The sequence below is a fragment of the Crinia signifera genome, chromosome 1, assembly GCF_055691185.1.
Source record: "Crinia signifera chromosome 1, ASM5569118v1, whole genome shotgun sequence".
Lineage (NCBI taxonomy): Eukaryota > Metazoa > Chordata > Amphibia > Anura > Myobatrachidae > Crinia > Crinia signifera.
The window spans coordinates 82299524-82323696 of NC_139217.1; the positions used below are offsets into that span (position 1 = coordinate 82299524).

The 24173-nt window shown below is 46.7% G+C and overlaps 1 protein-coding gene across 2 annotated transcripts in view; it reads left to right on the forward strand.

The window, feature by feature from the left end:
- Window positions 1-24173, forward strand: part of LNX1 (ligand of numb-protein X 1) — a 157059-nt gene that overhangs the window by 88256 nt on the left and 44630 nt on the right. The window contains exon 6 of one of the 2 annotated variants that reach the window (XM_083168392.1): window positions 23429-23563. The exons of the other annotated variant lie outside the window; for it this stretch is intronic. Coding sequence (XP_083024518.1) covers window positions 23429-23563 — 135 coding nt within the window. The remainder of the gene's footprint in view (window positions 1-23428; window positions 23564-24173) is intronic. 2 annotated transcript variants of the gene reach the window in all.

The window sequence follows — 24173 nt, forward strand, 5'->3', positions numbered from 1 at the left end:
GTTGCCTACCCTCCCAGATTGGCTGGGAGGGTCCCGGAAATCGGGTCCCGCTCCCGGCCCCCCCGGAAAGGTGGGCAAACCTCCCGTATTGGCTGGAAGGTGGGCAAACCTTCTGGATTCCGAGGTGCCCACCCATTCATTCACGGTGCTGGTATTTAAATACCGCAACACAGTGTTTAAATACCACAATTCGCGGATTTTCGGGAGGGGCGGGGCTAAGAGAACATCATTTTAATCCCGCCCCCTCCTAAGAGATCCGCAAATCCCGGTATTTGCCGGGCTGTGGGTTAGGCTTGATGATGCCAATATCAGGCCCCATCCCCCGCAGCTCTGCTGACAGTCTCCTGTCTGGGCTTCTCCCAGACAGGAGACTGTAGAAGTAGGCAACCCTGGTTTACCTTAAAAGTCCTTGATTGCTTACATCTGTGTCTGTGAAATACGACTACATGGGGTTAACCAGTGTGATGGAGGAAATTCACCAGTTCACTCACCTCTACTCATTTACAAGAGAACTGGTTTTACAACCAAGTTTTACTTGCCCAGACTGCTTGTGTGTGCAAATTATAGGAACAGTGGTTAATTACTGCCTGACTTTATTATTTGTTTGGGGCAGTTAAATGATAATGCAATTTAACCTGACTTATTTATTATTATTATTATTATATCTTATTTCCAACAGAAATAAAATATAGAGGAGAAGGGTCACACGATCTAGCTATTTTGTACATAGTAATATCTTTTTGGAGGGATTATTGATATTGATTGGTTTCAGTATATTACACTAGTTGTAGGGTGAAATACAGATAGGGTCTACCCCCTCAAATACAAAGCTGGGTCCAGTGACCTTGCAATCCAACCTGAGTTGCTTGCAGGGTTGGACATGATAAGGACCAAGGTTAGGAGGGAACACACAACCCAGGTTATCTGGTCCTGTTCACAACATAGGGAGAGCTTGATTCCCGAAGCTGGAAATGATTTTGAGGCACTGGAAAAACACTGCACCCGTGTGAAAGGAGTCTGTCCTAGGTCTTAGATGAATTCGAACCATGGGGTAGATGTATGAAGCAGTGATAAGGGAGAAGTGATAAAGTATCTGGTACTTTGGGCCTTATTCTAGTTCACTCTTTCTGACAAAATCCTTCTTAAGGTACCCATAGACGGTCCGTTCCCGGACCGTCCGTTTTGTACTATGCGATGCGCGCTCCCGCGCATCACATAGTACGGTACAAAAATTATGTGCTGCACATACTTTTTGTACTAGCTAAACATCGTATCGGATCACATTGCATGCACTAGGCATGCACTAGGCATGCGATCCGATACGATGCATGCTAATTAAGACCCAAACGGATCCGTTTAACGGACCGTGTATGGGCACCTTTAGATGGACAAATCCATGTGCACTGCAGGGGGCTCAGATGTAAAATGTGCAGATATATTTAGATTTGGGTAAGTTATTTTGTTTCTGTGCAGTGTAAATACTGGCTGCTTTATTTTTCCTCTGCAAAATAGATCTCATTTTGAAGTAAAACCCCACCCAAATCTAATTATCTCTGCACAAGTAACATATACCCCACCTGCAGTGCACATGGTTTTGTCCATCTAAGAAGGAATTTGTCAGAAAGAGTGAACTAGAATAAGGCCCTTTATCACCAGCCAATCAGCTCCTGGCTGTTAAGTTACAGAATGGGTTTAAAAATGGACAGCTAGGAGCTGATTGGCCAGTGATAAAGTACCAGGCACTTTATCACTTCTCTCTTATCACTGCTTCATACATCTTCCCCCTTGTTCCAAATGCAGTGGTTGGACCTGGGATTTTCGTGTGAAAGGGATATATCAGAAGAGACTTGTTACATGAAATACTATGAATCCTGTATACAGTATGTTATTGATATCATTGACCTATACTTTTCATTGTTCTATAGAAGTCTCCAACAAAGTGAGGTTAGACAAAAACTATAAGCAGCCTAGTGAATATGTTGCTTGGGATCTTAATATATACATAACCGGCCTAGAAATAACTTCACACGGACACACTTATCTAAAAATAATGACGCGACACCGATAGCTTAGTTTAAACGGTCATACTTATTTATTTAAGAAACTGGTATGACCCCTGATAAAGGGGATGGCAAAGACCAGGCACCTGAGACCAGAGACCGTTCAGGGGTGTTACCCCGGGCAACGACCAGGTCGTTCCCAATCTCCTAAACACCCCTTACCAAAGGCACAGCCCGCCCTGCGTGGACATCCCCCCGCCTCTAAGGCCTGACGCGAACATATCCGCCTAAATGTTCGTCGCCCCACCGCGCTGAGTCGAGGCCCGTCCGCCCTCCTGGCAAGGAGAGGGGTAATACCACGCAGGGACCACCTGACACCCTTCTAGAATCCTGGTCGAGGGTGCTGTCCCGCCTATTAAGATATAGCCAATTGGATCAAATTTGATAAGGCACAGCCTTTATGGATAAGGGAAAGGGAGGGTGGGGATCAAAAATCAAAGAGGAATGTAACCTTTGCTACCTCAGCTTATATACCCCTGACCTGGGGTGCTACCCCCTGGCCACCCATTGGTGGGGGCTTCCCGCCCTGCATTAACCCCTCCTACTATGCCTAGTCATTTTCACTGAACTTTATTACACAAGCCCAATTCACAGTCTCTTAACTACACTTGGGCTTATACAGCCCTCGTTCCACCTAAGCAGCCTAGTGAATATGTTGCTTGGGATCTTAATATATACATAACCGGCCTAGAAATAACTTCACACGGACACACTTATCTAAAAATAATGACGCGACACCGATAGCTTAGTTTAAACGGTCATACTTATTTATTTAAGAAACTGGTATGACCCCTGATAAAGGGGATGGCAAAGACCAGGCACCTGAGACCAGAGACGGTTCAGGGGTGTTACCCCGGGCAACGACCAGGTCGTTCCCAATCTCCTAAACACCCCTTACCAAAGGCACAGCCCGCCCTGCGTGGACATCCCCCCGCCTCTAAGGCCTGACGCGAACATATCCGCCTAAATGTTCGTCGCCCCACCGCGCTGAGTCGAGGCCCGTCCGCCCTCCTGGCAAGGAGAGGGGTAATACCACGCAGGGACCACCTGACACCCTTCTAGAATCCTGGTCGAGGGTGCTGTCCCGCCACAGCAATGGTACCCTCTACTGTCCTGGACACCTAGTACCAATGCCCCGCCATCCCCTATAACTGAAAAAACCAAAACTAAATTAACTGTTTAAAAATATCACTCAGAAACACCGCCATGCCCTCCTCTGAGAGGTGCACCCCATCTGGCCTGTACATGCCTGGGTTCTCCTTCACAATCTCTGGGTGTCTCACTGCCGCTCCCCCCTGCCTTACGACAAATCTGGTTAAAGCGTGATTTAACTTCTTCCTAGCCCTCTCAATTGCCTCTGGGTTTTTAGCGCCTCTCCAACAAAAACGTGGGACGATGTCTGACCACACCAGCCTCAAGCCGCTCCATTTATGCAACAAAACCATCAGATCTTTCTCCATTTTGATCCTTAAAGCTATACCTGTAGTTTTGGCCAAGTCATTACCTCCCAGATGTATGACCAGAATATCCGGCTTGACAAATCCGCTAACTTTCTTCTCTAAAACCCAAGTAGGTCCTTCCACAACATGCCTCTAACACCTAACCACCGCACTGATTTTGCCTTCGCTAGCACTGGCGAGGTTCTGGCTAGGGTGTTTCTTTCCGCCCAAAAAACATATGAGTGCCCTACAAACCAAACTACCCCTGTGGGGCCAAAGGGAGGGGGAGGGGCTGAAAAAAGAAGCAAAACCTATTGATTAGTATCTCTACTTATGCTCTATAGTAACAATTAACGGGATTTGACTGGGGTCCAAGTGGAGGTGAAAAACTCAAAAACCTCTAGAGGGCTTCTTAGTGTGGGGCCAGATTGAATTAAGCACCTCTTAGAGGAAAAATAAAAAATTCACTCCACACCGACGATTGCGGAACGCTAATCGTTCCATAACCGTTTGTAAACATGACGTTTTTGGACCCGCGCAACAGGCGCATACTATACTTAACTATAGCTAACTTATACTTATACTATACACTTAAAGCATTTCAATTCTAACGTATTTCTTAAAACTATTGGATTTCCACCTGCCCACGGCTTTGATTGCGCTCTGTGGCAAGCCTGCCACTGCTGCTGACGTAGCTGCGCCAATTCTGAACGAATGCGTTCCGAAATCCTCAGGCCTTAGCCCTAACGCGGCTACTCCCTTCTTCATGACCGCAGCAAATTGAAACTTCGTTAGCGGAGACCCATCTGCATGCGCCAAAAACTGTGCGGCCGCACATTGTCTCACTGCTACATACTCGCCAGCTAGAGTGACTGGACAAATACTCTTGTTTGGGTGTGGTCTCAGCGTAATCCAGGTGCCCCTGCCTTGCTGGTCTGTTTTAGACCTCCTCAGCCTGCATAGCACCCGCTCCTTGCTAACCACCACGTCCTCCCAAAGTATGCCCGAGTGTACTCTCTTATTACGCGCTGTTAGCTCGCTAACCCTAAACGCGCCGTGGAAAGCCCAGGCGTAAGCCACCTTAAAAAGTGCTAGCTCCGAGCCATTGTCTGCCACCGATGCCAACACTTGCAATAGTTCTCCTAACTTAACTTCGTCCAAGGGGCGCCTATTATCGGGTTGACCCGGCTGAACTCGAGACCAACCCTTCATCGCTTTACTGATAATGAATGACTTCGTTGGATCCGGCATGCTAAATAGACGGCAATGAAACGCTATTCCAGCCAATGTCGCCGCCATAGCCGACTTTGACCGGCCGCTATTATAATTTTCCCATACAAAAGCCAGGAGGCAGTCATCAACAGACTTACCCCTAGCCTCCGGCTGCTGCTGATATCTACACCAATCCTCCCAGGCTTTTCCGTATGCCCTACGAGTAGCTGGCGCCAAAGACCGAAATGCCAATTCTGTCATGCCGGCTCTACCACCTGCCAGACAGAATTTGGACAACTTAGGCCGGTCTCGGCTGCTGTTGGTGCTAATTCGCGGAACCTAGTGAACTGAAATCTTGATAAAGCATCTGCCACTTCATTCTCAACACCTGGTACGTGCTCGGCCCTGAAATTGATATTGTTCTTCAAGCAAATAAGGACAAGGTGCCTCAGCAATCTCAATGCTTCCGGTGATGTTGCCCTTTGATTGTTTACCGAGTGGACAACCCCTAAATTATCGCACCAGAAGATTATGTTTCTGTTTGCGAGCTGGCCTGACCATAGCTCCACTGCGACTATAATGGGGAAAAGTTCCAGTAATAACATGTTTACTGTAAACCCCCTGTTAATCCAGGATTGCGGCCACTTCCCACAACACCATTCCCCTTGAAAGAAAGCACCAAAGCCTGATGATCCCGCAGCGTCTGTAAACAGCTGCAAGTCCCAGTTTGAAGCCGCCTCGGATTGCCACATTAGGCGATGATTAAAACTAATCAAGAACTCGTACCAAGTATTCAAATCATCCTTAATTTCCTTTCCTAAACGGATTGTATGGTGCGGATTCTTAACCCCGGCAGTGGCCCTTTCCAATTTCCTGCAGAACACCCTGCCCATAGGTATTACCCTACAAGCAAAATTAAAAGAACCCAGCAGGGACTGAACGGTCCTCAGCTGAACCCTTTTTCTTTTTCCGCATTCAACGATAAGCTCCTGCAGCTTGTGGACCTTGTCCGCTGGCAGCCTACAGCAACCCTCCCCAGTATCAATTTCGATACCCAAGTACGACAGGACCGTTACGGGTCCCTCTGTTTTGTCGTGGGCTATGGGAACTCCTAACGAAGTAAAAACCCGTAAAGCGACTCGCAATGTCTCCCCACATGCTGCTCGACCTGCTGGTCCTACTATTAGGAAATCATCCAGATAGTGAGCTACCCCTTTGGAGTCAGCCTCACTTTGAATGCACCACTGAAGGAATGTACTAAATTTTTCAAAAAATGAACAAGAAATCGAACAACCCATGGGGAGACATTTGTCTATGTAATAGGCCCCTTCCAGCTTAAAACCCATAAATCTGAACGAATCGGGGTGCAGTGGAAGCAACCGAAACGCAGATTCTATGTCTAATTTGGCCATAAGCGCCCCTGGGCCAAAACTCTTAACCAAACTCAGAACTTCATCAAACAATTGGTATCGAACGCTTGCCAACTCCTCAGGAATGGCATCGTTAACGGAATTGCCAGGTGGGTGGGACAGGTGCTGTATCAGGCGAAATTTGCCTGGAGTCTTTTTGGGCACCACGCCTAGCGGTGATATGCACAGACCCGGTATAGGTTGTACCTCAAAAGGTCCCTCCATCCTGCCCAGCTTGACCTCAGTTAACACCTTATCCCTAACCACATCCGGCAATTCCCTGGCTGACTTTAGATTCCTATTTGTGGACGTGAAAAAATTCTTTGGAATGGGTAATGGGAAACCATAAACGAAACCCTCCAACAAAAACTCAGCATCTAACTTAATGGGGTACTCTTTCAAATAACGAGCCAACTGATGTACAACTATGGGGGATTCCGCCTTATTTAGAGCTAGACGTGCCCTCTCCGGTGTCTCCCGACTTGGTGCCCCCTTTACAGGATTTGGCAGGGTGACCTGCCCCGCATATCTTACATTCGTGCTTAAAACGGCACTTGGCCCCCCTGTCACATTTTCCGTCGTTGTAGGCGAAACATCGCCCTTTCCCCCCCGATTTCCCCGACGCTTTTCCCCCTTGAAAGGACTTCTTCCCGGCGGGTTCTGTCATAGGCTGACTTTTCCCTATAACCTCCCACCAAATCTCAACATGTTTTGAGCCCATGGGCATGACGGGGGTACCCTCGTGACAAAGCCGGAATTTTTCATCATATTCCCTCCACGCTGGACCTTTATAACTCATAAAAGTCTCGTTTATGAGATGTAAATACCTAATAACATTCAAATATTCTGTGGGTCTAAGTGTGAGGTAACATGATGAAAATGCCAGAAAACCTCTCAACCAATTATGGAAACCCTTAAAGGCTGCTTCGCCGTTGGGCGTAGCCTTCTTTACCTTGTCGAATTCTTTCTTCATCTCTGTTGTAATGGTAAAGAAGTCGACAAATTTACCTTTGCGAATTTTTTCCCTAACTCCCTTCCTGAGTCCTCGAGCTACCGCTGTGTTAGAGCAGTGCGATGCTTCCCCAATATTTGCTGGCGCTGCTGGCGGGCTAGGTTGCCTCTTACGCTTTTTTCCCCGCACCTCTTTCGCCACTTGCTTTGCGACTAGCTTCGCTAGCTTACGCGGCCGCTTCGCAGCGCCTGACTCATCGCTACCACCTGAAGATGCAGAAGACCCTGACTCACCCGAAGAAGATCCCTCCTCTTCACCATCTCCCTCTTGCGACGCATTTTCATCGACCTCCGCCACCGCTTCACGCACAGGGGCTTCCTTCGCGGCCGATGTCTCTCCCGTCTTCTTGGATGGCTGGGCAGCTGATGCGCTCTCCCCTTGTGTCGACCGCGGTGTTGCTGCAGCTGCCGACCTCTCACGAGACCCCGACTCCAACAAAAGCATCGGTGTAGCTGGCCGTGGTTCAGAGGCTGAAATAGAAGGAGCGTCAATAACTGAACGACTGGGCGAAGCCGATGCAAGCTCGCCAACTTCAGCGCCCCCTAGATCTGTTTGCAAGGCCGGCGCGCGAGAGCTACAACTATGCCTGTCTACCACTTCTCCGCTTTGCCTGAGGTGCATGTCGGGGCCCGCCGCAAAATGGCCCCTTGGCGGGGTCGCCCAGCCCCCGTATGGTTGCATTTGATAACCAGGAAAACCATATCCGCCTTGTTGGATGTAGGGGTTGTATGTTGGCATGCCGAAATTAAAGGAGTGGCCGGGCCCCGAACCCCAGTACGGGAACTGAGGCCCGCCGTAACTCCCAAATGTTTGATACTGATTTGGCCACTGCCCCTGCCCCTGTTGCCCCATGAAATGCTGGGGGAGGTAATGGGTCGAGCTTCCCGGTGTCCGATTAAATTGTGGGCCTGGTGCATAGTTATGTTGTGGTTGGGTCCCATATCCTGGTAACCCAGGTACAAAACTTCCCTGAGGTGGCTGACCCCCTGCGCCCAGCCCGTGGTCCTCATAAAATCGCTCCCCGGCCGGGGGGCGAGCTGCCCCATGCCCATAATGCCCTCCCGCTATCGGGGCTTGCATGCGCCATAGGCGAGGCCCCCCTTCCATACTTTGCCCAGGCGCGGGGCCACCCGTGATAACCATCATGGGGCTCGCCCTTCTGCCTGGGCGGCCCTCATTCCCATCTATAAGTCCCATCCGGTTACTGGCACCCGGGGAGCCCAAACCTATGTTTTCAATCTCTGCCTCCTCCATTCCCTGGGCCTGTGCCCCTGCCAACTGCCTGGACTCTCCAGCAGATGGCGCTTCGACTCTTATGTCATGCACATTATCCTGGGAGTCAGCAGGGGGCGCTGCCGTCCCCCTGTCTCCCGTCTGAGATACCGAGACCGCGCAGGGAGCTGCGCGGTCTCCATCCCCCAATAGCATATCCCCCGTTGGAGCGCTGTGCTGTGAGGGGGATATTGACGGACTGCTGCCGTCATCCCCCGGCGCGAGTAAGCCTGTAGAGCGCGAGAGGGGGGAACGCGCACCGCCTGGCTCCCCGCCCCTTGGTGACGCGGCAGAAGGCCCGGCCGAGCCGAAGTCACCGCCGCCATAACATCTCCGGATCCGGGGGCATTACCGGCGCATGTAGAGAGGGCAGGAGGGGGGGCCCACCCGCCTGCCTCGCCGCTACCATGAGCGGCAGGAGATGCAGGCCGCGACCCGCCGCCCCCCGCTACCGTCACCACGGAGCGCCCGGCGGATACATCCCCGCGACCAGGGACATGGCTGAGCGGGTGCGCGGCGTCCGCCAGCCAGCGCGGCGGTGGAGCATTCCTCCTGGGCCTGTTGGACATGCTTAACTTTAGGTAAGACACTGAAAGCAGCGCTGTACTTATCTTCTTTGACGCTGATCCCTGAAGATCAAAAATCAAAGAGGAATGTAACCCTTGCTACCTCAGCTTATATACCCCTGACCTGGGGTGCTACCCCCTGGCCACCCATTGGTGGGGGCTTCCCGCCCTGCATTAACCCCTCCTACTATGCCTAGTCATTTTCACTGAACTTTATTACACAAGCCCAATTCACAGTCTCTTAACTACACTTGGGCTTATACAGCCCTCGTTCCACCTTATATCTCCTGTACACCATTTTAGATCAGTATACAGTATGCGATGTAAGAAAACAATCCCATGTTCCAAAATGTGAACCTGACTGCATTAACACTAGGCAGTTCATCTACTCAGTCCTCTTCTGTGGTTATTTGTGATAACCTACTGGGATAGAATAGCCTGTAGACAATACTTGCCTACTTTCTGGCTGCCCTCTCCGGGGGAGGGCAGCCAGCTCAGTGAGGCAGGGTGGCGGGCTTGCCACCAGGAGCGAAAAAGGGCAGGACATGAGTGCACCACAGGAGGGGTGACTTGCTTGGGGGCGGGGCCAGAGCAATCACGTCATTTTAGCCCCGGCCCTCCATGCAAGAGGAGGGTCGCAGGAGCCGTATGGCTCTCCGGGAGGGTTATACCCTTTCCAGGGGGCCAGGAGGGGGTCTCAATTTCCGGGACCCTTCCGGCCATCCGGGATGGTAGGCAACCCTCCTGTAGTTTGATAGTAGACTTATAATTGACTGAAAAACATTGGGTGTGCCAATATTGCTCTACTAGTCCACTACTAGTCCACTTTGAAATAGAGATGTAAAGGCTCTGATTTACTCTGATTTCAAAGCAGGATCTTATTGGTTATCAACTGTCAACAACTGTCATGTGATTTGGGATAGCCAATAAGATCCTGCTTTGAAATCAGAGTAAATCAGAGTCTGCACATCTCTACTTTGAAACACCAATCCTATATTTATACAGACAAATGTTTATCATTTTTGCTAAGGGGCGTATGCACTACACTCCTTATCATTAACGGGATGCACAATAACGATATCTTTAACAATCTATTGTGCATATCGTCTAGTGTGTATGCACTATGTTGGGGGTATGCAATCCTGAATTACGGCCCCTCCCAACAGCCGTGATCCTGGCCCGTTTGCGGTTTGTCCAACATCAAATCGGCAGGCTAGATTCAATGCCCCACATGCCGATCGGCAAAGAGGTGGCGTGTCTGCGTAAACGGTCGTGGTTTGTCTGTATACGTCCGGGATCAGCAGAACGGGCCCGACAGCTTTTAAAGTCGGGCTTGTTCTGCCATGATGCCTCTTTAATGCTGTCGGCAAAGACAGCATTGAATAGGGCCCCGCCGCTATTTCACCTGTCGAAAATAGCGGCGAAGGATTGCATACCCCCCTATATGTTCAGTGGGGGGTATAGAGCCAACTTAGTGATGGATTAAACAGATTTGTGTATAACGTACAATATGGCCCATGGCAATTACTCTGGGTGCCTGCACAAAACATCACTTGGACACTGTGGGCAAATCTGCAGTAGTGCTACACTGTCAGCTCTGCTACTGTATACTGCATGTGTGTGTGTGTTACATTCATTGCTTGCATACAAAGGCTTTCCATCATCTACGCTACGGGTGGCCGGACTTTTGAGACTCGGGATCTACTTTTAGTTCACGTAATTAGCAGAGATCTACCATTGTCAATGGCAGTGGCATAACTATAAATTTTGCTCCCCCCTGCCAAAAAGTTTGTGGTGCCTCCCCCCCCAGGAGAGAAGCAGAGAGACCAGCAGACATTTCTGCTTACCCTGGGTCAGACACGTCCCAGCTGCCCCAGCACGCCCATCCTGTACACAGCATATAGCCGGCTTTATGTACATTCAATTGAATCAGTGGGAGGATTTGTCGTCTCTGTCATGACTGACTCGCCTCCGGTGCTCAGCCAGCAGGCAGCGGCAGGCAGCAGCATGTCAGTGCGTCAAGCAGGTGCTGGCGCCCACACAGACCCCGCGGCCGCTTGCTCCCCCAAGCGGCTGCTGGGGCTGCCTTACAGTAGTTACGCCACTGGTCAATGAGCCTGATTCAGAGGTGGCCCATATACTGATATTTTCTCAGTTGAGAAATTTTGCTATTCCGCATGCATGAAAGTGCTGAAAACCCTTACCGCGGATGTGTAAACTGTGACGATGGCAGTCACAGTGTCACATGGCATTGCTGCCAGTAGAGATGGTGACTGCATATTTTTGCAGATATGAATACAGAAGAATCAACAACTGCACATACATACACACATACATACACACATACATACATAGCATCCACCTCTGAACCAGGCTCACAGGCACTATGCTTCTTATGCTTCCAACAACAGGTTTTGGTTTTGCTGACCGCTCTCGTGTTTGCGCAGGGGAGCGATGGTGAGCAACTGCGTATGCCCATATACCGTTATGCACATGTGCAGCCGGTTGGTGCGAGCAGGCGTGGCAAGCTGCTTGTTTGCCATCCTGTTCACACCTAGCAGTGCAGCGGCGAAGGGATGTGCCCATGGGAATGCCCAGCATTTCATAGACATTCCCATGCGTCAGTGGATGTCAGCTGCCTGCCCGCTTCCTGTACAGGGTGCCCACTGACTTAAGACACCACAGAGGTGTCTTAGGTCTGCGAGCACTTGCAAAATCATTCCAATGATTTTGTCCCCAAGCCTGCGAATGGATGTGTATGTAAAACCAGGGCCGGTGCAAGGCACCGGAGCGCCCCAGGCGAGTCGGGGCGGGGGCGCCCGGGGGGGGGGGGTACCTGTATTATGAAGCTGTCGACGTCCCTGCAGTGCTGGAGCGGGCAGAGGTGTCCGTGCCGCTGTTACTGTAAGTGTATAAAGCTGCTGGCGGCAGCGGGGTCCCTGCAGTGAATAGAGAATAACTAGCGCTATGCACGCGACGGCGTGGGAAGCGCTTCTGATTTTGAAAACACTTGCCTGTTTTCAAACCCAGAAATGCTTCCCGCGCCGTCGCGCGCATAGCGCTAGTTACTCTCTATTCACTACAGGGACCCCGCTGCCGCCAGCAGCTTTATACACTTACAGTGACAGCGCCGCAGGTACCCACGCGGCACGGACAACCCTGCCCGCTACAGCACTGCAGGGACGCTGACGCTGCCAGCTTTATGCTGGGGGTGAGGGGCGAACTGCCGCCCTTCAGGTGTCGGCGCCCTAGGCAAATGCCTAGAGCTGCCTAGTGGTGGCGCCGGCCCTGTGTAAAACCTCCATTTGCATGCTTGCAGCGTACAAGGGAGGGGGCCGGCCGGGAGTACAGGTTGTGGGCAGAGTTTGAATGACATGCAAAGCTGCAAATTTCACAGCTTTGTGTGTCAACCAGAATAACCTCCATACAGAGTTGCTTCAAATTTCCAACCTCTGACATCTCCCCCCCATACAGTAAACTTGTAATATACTATATATATTGCACCAGAATTGTTTTATTGAAAAACATAAATAAATGGGATGCAATCGAAATACCGATGCCGGAATCCCGACCACCGCAATGCCGGCACTTTGTTCCTCTATTGATGTCCACGAAACCCATAGAGGGAGAATAAAATAGTGTTCCGAGCATAGGGAGCCACCGGGCCTACTGGGGGGGGGGGGGTCCACGGCCACCCCTTGTCGGCATAGTGGCGGTCGGGATTCCGGCATCGGTATTCCGACCGCCGGATTTCATACTGATCCCAAATAAATAACGGTAGAGTTTATTAAAGACAACTTGCCAGATTGTACAGTGTACTATGCCGTCTGTGGAAGAGAAATTATCATTGTTATTGGACCTACTGTATTAGTCAGTCAGCAGCTGATAACCAGGACACCAGCATGGATCCATGACAATTACACCGGACAGACTACGTCCAGGGGCCACTTAGGATGTACTTGGCGCTGTGAGGAGCCTATGAGCTGGTACAGAGCAGTAAGCCCGGCATTACACCAAGGGTTATGGCATAAAACATAGACTGACTCATGATAGACAGTCATATGGTCGACCACTAATGGTCGACAGTCACAAAGTCGACAGGGTCTAAAGGTCGACAGTCTAAAAGTCGACAGGTAAAAGGTCGACATGGTTAAAACTTTAAGGTCAACCTGAAAAAGGTCGACATGGTCAAAAGATCAACAGACAAGCGGTCGATATGGAAAAATGTCGACATGCGTTTTTAATGTTTTTAGGGTGTCTATGTTGACATAGGTCGACATGGACACTGTCTAAGTGTACTACGTCCCCTCGCATGGCTCGCTGCACTCGCCATGCTTTGGGCTCGGTGCCTCGCTGCACTCGGCACACTATTTTATTCTCCTTCCACGCCCTAGTGATTGGTAGGGCATAAAATACCGCCTGCCGGCACATGTCGGCTGAAAATTGTGTAAAAAATGTAGGTCTACCTTTTTCATGTCGACCTTTTCCATGTCGACCTTTAGACCCTGTCTGCCTATTGTGTGTCGACCTATAAACCCTGTCGACCTTTTGACTGTCTACCTTTTGACCCTGTCGACCTATTGACTGTGGACCATTAGTGGCCGACCATATGACTGTCTATCATGAGTCAGTCTATGATCAGTCCGGCTACCCTTTGGAAACCTCAGCTCCAGCCGCTCCTACCATATTAAATAACAACTTGATGATTTCCTTGAAGCATTATGCATATTACTAGATGAATCTTGCAGGAGTTCTGTAACATAAACCTTCCCCTTGTCTTTTAGTCAGAGCTGTTCCTAATCACAGATAGGTTAAAGTTCCCCATCACTGTGCTTTGCCTGTACAGCATCAGCGATACCAGAGACAACGTGTACAATATCATCAGCTTCTGATATGTCCATGTAGACAGTTTCAGCTTAGTGGACTAATGATGCCGCTATCATTACTATTAAAGTTATTCAATTCAAAATTTCCAAATGACCAAAAACCAATGCTCCATAGGACTAGTGAGGGAGTTTGTGTGTCTGTAAGTGGAAACCACCCATTCATTTTACGCCTGCTTCAGCAGCATCAGAATTAGTGCCCCCACACTTGCACTAACTCCGTTTTAGGTGCAAGAGAACTATTGGACACAAACTACCCTTCTCCATAAACCTGACCCAGAATGGCCTACTCCAAATACTTTCACTAGAGCAGTGCTTCCCAAACTGGTTTCTGTGAAGCACTTGCAGGGGTGCTGCAGGCCACTTAAGCACAGGTGCCACGGGTTGGCATTCCAGGACCAAATATTTTAACGTCAATCTGATAGGCAAAGCCAATGCTGGTGGCTGCCAACAATAACATTTGCAAACAATATGACAGGTAAGCACAATTTAATTAATTTAATGATCTTTTCTGAATTTTCTATAGGAAACTTTTGGCTTGGGGTGCTGTAGAAAATATGTTTAGTCTAGGTCACCATTAAACAAAAATGTTTGGGAACCCATACACTAGAGTATTTATACACAAACACTAACTGTGCCCTGTTTGGGACTGTTCGCGTTCCCATGAAAACGCTGGGCGTACGTAAGGTAATCCGACCGTGGCGCACATGTGGGGGGCGGACAGCTGACATAGCCGGATGCCAGCTGCCCGCCCATATCCCTGCTTTTGCACGGAGAAGTGCCCGAGTGGTCTGGAGCACTCGATGTACACACACACACATTCATTCTAGGGTTCATTTTGTTTGCAGCCAATTATCCTACCAGTATATTTTTATATTCTATATTTCCTTTTTCACTTATAGGGATGATTTTTTCCCTTTTTTATCACTGCCCCCCTCGTTAGGCTTTTTTTATCCATTGTTTATATATTGGAGAAGGTTTGTAAAACTTGTCTCTGGAAAACCCCCATCAGTCTACACAACAAGGTTAATATGCCATTGATTTGTTGTAAACCCATCTCGTTTGCTGATCAGCAGTTTGGTTTCAGTTTCTTGGCAAAACAAAAAAAAAAATCAGAAATTGGATAAGTTGAGGTTGAACTCTTGCAAGTCAGACTAAACTTATTAAATTGTTATTTTTTTCGGCTCAGATGCTGTAGTCCTCCTGCTAAAATAGTCCTCAAGGGACATTTTAAATTCTAGGATAGATGTTAAAAAACAAAAAAGGTCCAAAAACTTTGCTACGGGGCAATGCACCTAACAGTCCACCCTGGAGAAGAGTCACAGATCACCTTTGAATTTGCTTGTTTATTTGAACCTTTGGGGTCAGCTTATGATAGATTGCTTACATTTACATCACTCTGCTTATGCCAGAATGCATTAGTACTTTGACTACACACACTCTTGTCAGATGCGGCTGATAATGTCACATAAATATTAAACTGCTAGACATATTACATTTGTAGGCAGATTAATCAAGACTCTTCAGCTGCTCTTTAACAACAGTTCTCATGGGGAGATGAATACTACTGTAATGATAATATGTTTACTTTTATATATTCAGGTTAAGATCCCAAAATCTCTCATGCTTCAGAAGGTCTTTAAAAGTAATCTAACATCATAAGGGCTGTATGGCAATGTTACTATGTTTTATGATAGACTGACTAGTGCTGCAGTCCCCTCACTACAACTCAATAGACCCCTTCTTAGCCATAGAGTATATTCCCCTTCCCACACATCACAGTGCAGTGGGTACCGTGGCTGAGTTTCCCAGAATTCCCACATTTTGCACTCTTAAGGGGCATTCACACAGTGTGATTTTGCATGTGATTCGATCATGATTCAATTGTAATTGAAGGGATTGAATTGAATGGCATGCAAAATGCACAGATCTGCTCTATATAGTCTTGCCTGCACAGTCTATTTTTGTATTCGATTTCAATGCCACAGGGCCACGCATCCGGATCAAATCAGCATTGAATGAGGCTGAAACCGTTCTATGTCCATTCGATTTCAATTCAATTTTAATTCGATTTTGCTTATATAAGCAAAATACTATAGAAAAATAGACCAAATCGAACCGTGTGTGCGGGGCATTAGGTAGACTTTGTTTGTCTATATGTCTCTGTTGTTAGCATATTAGAACAGTCCCAGTGCCGAATTTCCCATTAGGCACAAGAGGCACGTGCCTAGGGGCGGCACATGTTTGGGGGGTGGCACTTGGATGCTTGTGATAGTACTGTCAGCATGAAATGTACCACTTCCCACTACTGAAACTACGTGTACCATTTCCACTGTACTGCACCATATTCCATCTTGAATAGAGTATAAATGGATAGGACATGCAGATACTGCCCCTGTAAACTGTCCTACTTAGTAAATATGTATACATGATAGAAAAGGTGACAGTTAGTGGATTTTAATTATTCTATTAAATTGGCTTTTATCAGATGAGGGCTTATAACTAATCAATAAAAATAATACATTTAGGCTGGGGGGGGGGGGCGTTATTGTTGTGCCTATGGGTGCCCTCCCCCCTAAATCCGCCCCTGAACAGTCCATGTATTTTAATCATTTGTGCATTTTGTCCCATTTTATTATGATTTTATGATAATATTTCTTTCCTCTGTTTTATTACCTTATGTTTTAACCACTGTTTTAATCATACATGAATAAATTAATTATACAACATTATTATTTATATTGTTAGTGCTAAGCTTTACCTTTTTGATTTTCATCCGCAAATAAATAAATATTAATTTTAACTTTGCCAATCTTAACACCATAAAACTGTGAGTCAGGCCATAAAGCAATAGTTAGAGGCTGCAAAACAAGATAAAATAAGAGGGGAGATAAAGAGCAGAAAAGGTGTACAAAGACAATTGTTAGCCTTTAATATAAAAGGAAGTCAAAGAATTGAAAGCTTAAATGAGAGATAAAAAAATCAGGGGGAAATACATATCAGCAGAGAGGTAAAACCTTTATAGCCAAAACCTCTGAAAATCATGAGTTACACGGGGAACAGAAGAGCATTTTTTTAAACTTATATTCATTTGGTACAGACTGGTGCCATATCTTAACAAGCTGAATAATCTTGAAACATAAGGAGATGGTTCCCTTGGCTACTCCAAAGGACCCTTAATGGGGCTGGAGACCAATGGCTGTCTTATGAGCAAAGTTGAGGCAGTGGAATATCACCATGTTTTGTGTTTGGCTTCTTGGTACAGTCCCAGCCTAAGAGCCTTTTCAACTGCTAGATCAGAAAGTTCCAAAGAAAGTTTCAAGGATTGTAGTAAGTCCTTGCATAGAAATTTATAAAGGTCTGGACCTTTTATGCTTTTCAGATAGCCAAAAATGTGGTGGTTGTTCCTTGTTGAACGGTTCTCCAGGTCATCGACTTTGTTCAAAAAGATGCTGCTAATGTTTTTTTCTCTCCGGGTCAAGCTGTTGCTGTAATTCCAAAAGAGCTTGGTCATATCGGTCAATCTTGGATTGGTTCTGTACCACCTACAGTATTTATCAGTGGATTCAGATTGTTCTTTAACTTCTTTAAGGGCATTAGCACATTGGACTGGCTGTTGCTCCAGAATGGTGAACATTATGTCCTGGACAATATCCTCACGGCGCTGCATGAAGAAGCCTTCCCAATAGGCGAAACACGTGTCCAGCCAGCTTACCCCACGGCACCTACAGGACACTGTCAACTCTGAGCGCTCCCTCCAGCCGCCCCACGGGCATGGACGCTCAAGCCTTCCCTATGGCAGTCAGCCAGACACCGACAATTTTTAGAGCCCCCACCATCCGCCACACAGGCACGGAAGTCCTCAGCAGCAGGGACCTGGATTGCCGCGTCTTCATACTGACCGGGTGTGGTAAACCCAATAAGGGGGCTATATAGTCAAAAGTCAATAGTCTTGGAGACGCCTACTGCCTGAGCTACCGCTTCTACAGGGCCAATGGTATAGTGCCGTGGGGTAACCGATCCCCAATTTACTTGTGGGTTTTTTGGTGTGTGTATATATAACATTGAAGTTTATTTGAATGACAGCACACTGGGGAATCTTCTCATTTTACAGCCTAGGGTCACTTTGGTTATCATACCATCGCTGATACAGTGCAGTAAAAGAAAAGTAATGTGTGACAAATAATTGATCTATATTAAGATAGATCTATAAATCAATCACACAACAATAATTATTTTATTTAAAAAAATATTTAGCCATTTATATTAACCAAGTCTATAATAAAAGCTATGTTTTAAACTAACTTTAGATTTCATTTATAAAGAGTGCGCCCAAAAAGCGTTGTCTGTCTTTTGGTTTGCCCCTCGGCAAACACAAAAAAACATTTATCCAGTTACTGGCATTTAACGCTGGGCGTACCACCAACCACAGAACTACCAGAATCATCCAGATTGTAGTTTTTTAACCCCTTCCTGACGCAGCCAGTTTTTGCCTTCCTGACAGAGCCATTTTTTTCAAATCTGACATGTATCACTTATGTGGGTATAATTTTTTTTTGGTTTTATTTATCCCAGTGATTTTGAGATTGTTTTCCCGTGACACATTGTACTTTAAATTAGTGGTGAAATTTGGTCGATACAGTTAATTAACTTTTTAACGGCCAATAGCAGCGATCGCCCAAGACGGGAGGCATCGCTGCCCCCCCTGGGCAATGAGGGAGGATGTCTGCTGTCAGGGACAGCAGACATTGTCCCTCTGCCACCTCGTCTCGAGACGGGGTGTCAATTTAAAGTCATGACGTACATTTACGCCATGTGTCGGGAAGTACTTCCCGACCATGACGTAAATGTACGTCAAATGTCGGGAAGGGGTTAAGTTGGTCATTCAATTCATCTATATAATCTGGCCAGTGCGGATCCTCCCCTATCTTTCCAAACTATATCCTCATAAGTCAGCAGGATAGCAGAATTCATAGGAATGACACCGGTGACACCGGTGGGAGTCCAAACAGCAGTATCCAATTCACAATCAACATCCGGGTTATCCGCAACCATAGTATTGTCCCCTTTTTTCCCAGCGCAAGTGCGTGGGGTGTAAGCAGATGGTTTGTCAAACGTAACTATGACCTCTAGATTGCAGCCATCTAGAGGCCATAGTTAAGTTTGACAAACCATCTATATGGCCTCTAGATGGCAGGAGTAGTAGAATTAGAAGGGACAACAACTGGAAAAGTCAGCCACAACCTTAGTGAATATAACTGGAACACATAAGCAAAGATTGTGTACTAAGTATTAGCTGCAGGCAACAGGGGACATCAATAAAGATGAGGTAGGGTGATAAATTACTGTACTCACAGATTTGAAATGTAAATTGTCAGGAGAATGTGTGGTTAAAGATGGCTGCTGTAAAACTCCCAAGTCGTAATGGAAATGCAACCACAGAGCAGCAGGATTCAGTATGGCTGAATGCCAGGGCAGGTCTGAGCAGACAGACAAGGACAAGGGCTTGTATGCAGACTCCCATGGGAGCGTACCAGTGTAGCCGGGAGTGTGCTGTACAGCAAATGGGCAGGGTGGCGGTGAGTAGGACACAGGTGGGAGATTCGCCATCATGATGGTAAGGGAGGCATGGAAGCCAGTTTCTGAGCAGCAGTATGCTGAGGGCTGGGGAAGCTGTTTCCAGGTGGGAGAGCCAGATAGAGGGAGCACTCAGGGTGTAATATGGAGCTCCAGAGTGGGAGCTCAGTGGTGCTGGGACTGTCCTCTTTGGCTTCCAAGCCACACCCCTCAGTGAGTACCCATCTACAGATATGGGAGATACGTGTCCCAATTCAAATCTAATGTTAAGTGTAAAAACAAAGCTGCATGCAAAAAAGATATTGCCTTTCCCCTTGTAGTGCAATATGGTTTGTCCAGGTGCATAGATACTTTCCATTTTTTCTTTACGCCCAACTCAAATAAGCCCTAATGAGTGTTTGAATAATCATCAAGACATTACTTATGCAGCATGAATCATTTCTGCAAAAAAATACTTTTTTTTATATATATATGTTGATACATACAGTGTTTACATTCATACATATGTACCGTAACTAGTGGGTTACTTAATGTGAAAGCTTTTGAACAGCTGAGATGTGCAAAGGCCACATATAGTACAATTACAGTATGGGACAAATTGTAGCAATTTATGCATGCGTTCTCATAGATGGAATATTACTATGCAGCGAGAGGCTTTTACATATCAGTGTCATTTGTATTGTATGTATGCTAATGAATGCATGAAGGTACATTTCTTAGGAGTTTACTAATTGCATTGCTGCTAGGGTAAAATAAATAAATTATTAATAATAATAATAATAATAATTCATTTTTACATTGTAATCACCCAAATACATAAAATGTATCATGGAGTTTAATGATATAATATGAGTTAACGAAGCATTAATATACAGCCTCACGTGTTACCCCATGCTGAACTGAGCGTATGAAGGCTTCAGATTTGCTGGTCTGTTTGCATTTAAAAACTATAATGTGGAGCTCACTTGAGGCTTTCTCAATGCTTGTTTCCATAGGAAACATCAAATATTGGAGAACTTTTATTTCATAGTTGCCAACTTTCTGGCTGCACCCGTCTGAGCTATGTCGTCTCAGAGGGGATGGAGCAGGTGGGTTGGTAATGGGAGTGGTGGAGTTTGGAAGATGCTAAGGAAACTGTGCATGATCGTGACATTGTGGCCACACCACTAATTATATAATGACAAGGTTACCGGCATTCTAAAGTGGCGCATGGCTTCAGTTACGCAATTTGGTGCATATCCTGTCATTGCCGCTGAGTGGAGGCCCCCACTATACTAAGCACGGTTGCAGCCGGACCCCGCCCCTGGAAGGGACGGTTGCCGGGCTGTGGCCATCCCCTCCATGATAATCTACTGTGTGCGCCATGGCTCCCTGGCCGCGGGGGAGCCGGAGTGTGTGAAACCAGCCTTAGGCTGAGGGAAGGGTGGGTTAGAGGTGCAGGGGGAGGAATTCTCTCCATTAGGACGCTTGTGTCAGTACTGACCCTGGCATTCCAACCACCGGACATACAGATGTGACATATACTGTACTTACACACATATAAACATACAGTACATATATACCTACACACATACAGTATATACCTACAGTACATACATATGCATATAAACTGATACATATATACCTGCACACGCATACATATGCATATATACCTACACATATAAATATGCTTACATGAATATTCATACACATGTGATCCAGTTTAGGCAAAGATTGTCAAAATGGTGAGAAAGGGGTTCTGGGACCCAGGAGTAACTCACCATTGGTACTGCCTGTCAGGGTGGCTCTCTCTTTTAAGGACAGTTCACCAGTGGGGCTGTGGGGCGTTTAAAGCAGCTGCTGCCAGTGACACTGCCTACTGTACACTTCTGTCTGGCTGGTAAGGGCCGGGAGAGGGGGGGATGATGGTGCAGCCGCCGGACTCCCTGTGGGTGTCCTTCATACCCGGCCGCCGGAGCCGGGGGCTGTCTGTGTCCGGCTGTATTCATACAGGGCTGCACGTTCCGGACCCCCGGCTATTTGAAATCCCGCGCTGCTGCAGCGGCAGCGCGAGATTTCAAATAGACGTGCAGCACTGTGTGAATACAGCGAGCCGGGCAGCCCCCGGCTCTCTGCGCATATAAAGTTGTTCCTGGCGGCCGCGATGGTGACGGGCCGGCTGTCCCTGTTAACGCGAGCGGCCCGGAAAAAAAACAACTTAGAAATGACAGGGGGGCACGTGCCGGGGTGCCCCCCCTAAATCCGCCAGTGGATGCCGCACACAGGCATTCATTCACCTCCTCCCTGCCTCCGCTGCTGTCTGAAGAGTACAGCAGACAGCAGCGGAGGCCGTGTGTGCCCCCCCGTCCAACCTGTGGTCCAGAGGTTGGGCTTCCCCCATTGATGTAAACGGGAGCCGGGTTGGATGACCTGGCGTACCCATTTACACTGCTCTCTACCCAAGTCCTGCATGTGTTCTTCCCTGATCAGGACCTGGGTAGAAGTCCCGTGTAAAGGGACATGGGTTAACCCCATTTACACTGGTGCAAAAGGGGTATTACCAGGATAATGGATCCCTGAGTGCTATCCAATGAACCTTAACAAACTGGGCCTTAGCTGGGATTATGCTTCACATACCTAAGGCACGCAAAGCAAAATCCCTGATAACCAGGGTGATTTTTCAGGAATTGTATTGCCCAGTAATGACCATTGGGCTAAAATTGTGATATTGCTGTTGATAGGATACCCCCATATATTCAGATAGAAAGTTTTTTTGCTAAGCAAAGGAATAGCTAATACACCACAAAAAATGGAAAAACAACTTATTGGGGCGCTTGGGGTCCTCAAATTCACTCAGATTACTCCGAGAGGTTCACATGTAGTGGAAAGAAAATAAGAGCAGGAAATAGTGAAGTACGTTTTTTTCCTTTGTGCACTTATTTAATAACATAAAACATATAACAGGATATCCACAATTAAAAACATCAATTTAAAATCCATATGTAGACAAGTTCTGAGGTTACCGGATCAAGTGGGAACTGGTAAGAAAACAGTTCCAAAAGAGCTTCTGAACAGTCCTTCAGTGGCCAAACTGCTGGATCTCCCGTTCTGTGTGTCCGGTCCTCCGTCTGTCTCTCCTTACATACAATCTCACCAAAGGAATAGCTAATGTTCAGGAACCACCAAAGGTTATATGAATTCTAATGTTTTGCATACTAGGGGGTCCTAAGCCACATGTTGTTTAGTGTTTACTGGTTATAAAACCAATTTACTGTATCCAGATCAAGCACAGTTATTTCCTTTAATACTGTAAGTGTCCTGTCCTTCCAATTCATGCTTTTGAAGTGCAGTCTGTTACACTGGTTCTCATGTCCTGTGCTCGTTCGGCTAACAATGACTGAGAACCAGCGGTCTGTCATGCCAAAAAAGTATCATCTATATATGTCTAGTGTCCGTGAGTCTCCGAAACATTGCCATCTGCTGGCAGAGACTGAAACTACATCGCATTCTCACACATGCACAATCACAGAAGGTAGCAGACTAGCTTGCGAAGGTTTTGCTTCGAGCGGGATTACTAGTATTTCACTATGTAATCTAACAGTGGTACACACAATATACTGTAGTCCACTGTGCTGTTATCCAATCTGAAATAAAAGGAGACTGAAGCATTAGCAATATCTGAAGTTACCACAGTGATGTCCTTATTTGTGTGTGTGTGTGTGTGTGTGTGTGTGTGTGTGTGTGTATGTATATATATATATATATATATATATATATATATATATATATATATATATATATACACACATCTAAATATATATTTACAGTATTTATTTAAAAAAAAAACTGTTTTCAACTCCTGACTTGTGGATTCATATCTCTGTGTTGGTGATAAATCAAGAATAGAAGGGATTAAACCAGAGCAAAGTTTGGCATAAAATGACCTTTCTGAACCTATAAGAAGGTTTCTGTCTGGACCAGTAAAACAGCAGCATTTACATCTGTCTTTTATCACACAGGCCAGCGAAGAGGGGGTTTACTTTGTTGTTTCACGACAGACCAGACATCAGACCCCTGATATCTTGCAGGAGGCTGGATGGCATAACAACAGCAGCCCTCCACCATGCCCTAATGAAAGAAACCAATTTAACAAGGTATTTTACTTTTTACTTATGGGAATATGATGGCGATTTATTATATTTTCCCTCCAACAGCAAATGTGCCCCCTTTCTTAATCAGTGAGTAGCAAGCACGCATGATACTCAAAGTGGTGACAAGAGAAAGTGACACGTGTCAGAATATTTTGCAGCTGTAGTTGGTTACAGCATCCATCATTTCAGTAATCCATTACAACACCTACACCATATTTTGTGTATGTGTAAATCCCATGCAGTTCCTATTCCCTACCTGGGGTGTCACTCACTGCTGTGTTGCTTCTAGCACAGTCTGGTCTGTATTTCAGTACTGATACACAGACTAGGAACTGCATGGTTTATTAAATATTCAGGGTGCTAGAATGAACACTATAAATAAATAAATAAATATATATAAAATCAACAATACCCCAAATCTGATATTGGACAAAACGTGTATAAGGCTGCCTCTTTCACTAGGGACCCTGTTAGGGGGGACCAACAGAACAAAATGGCAACAATGGTGAATGGGTGCCTAACCTGGTGGTAATGTATAGAATAATCTCCCCACTTGACAATAGTATAAAATGTCAAGAATAAAACAGAAATGTATCACAGTTATAATATATTT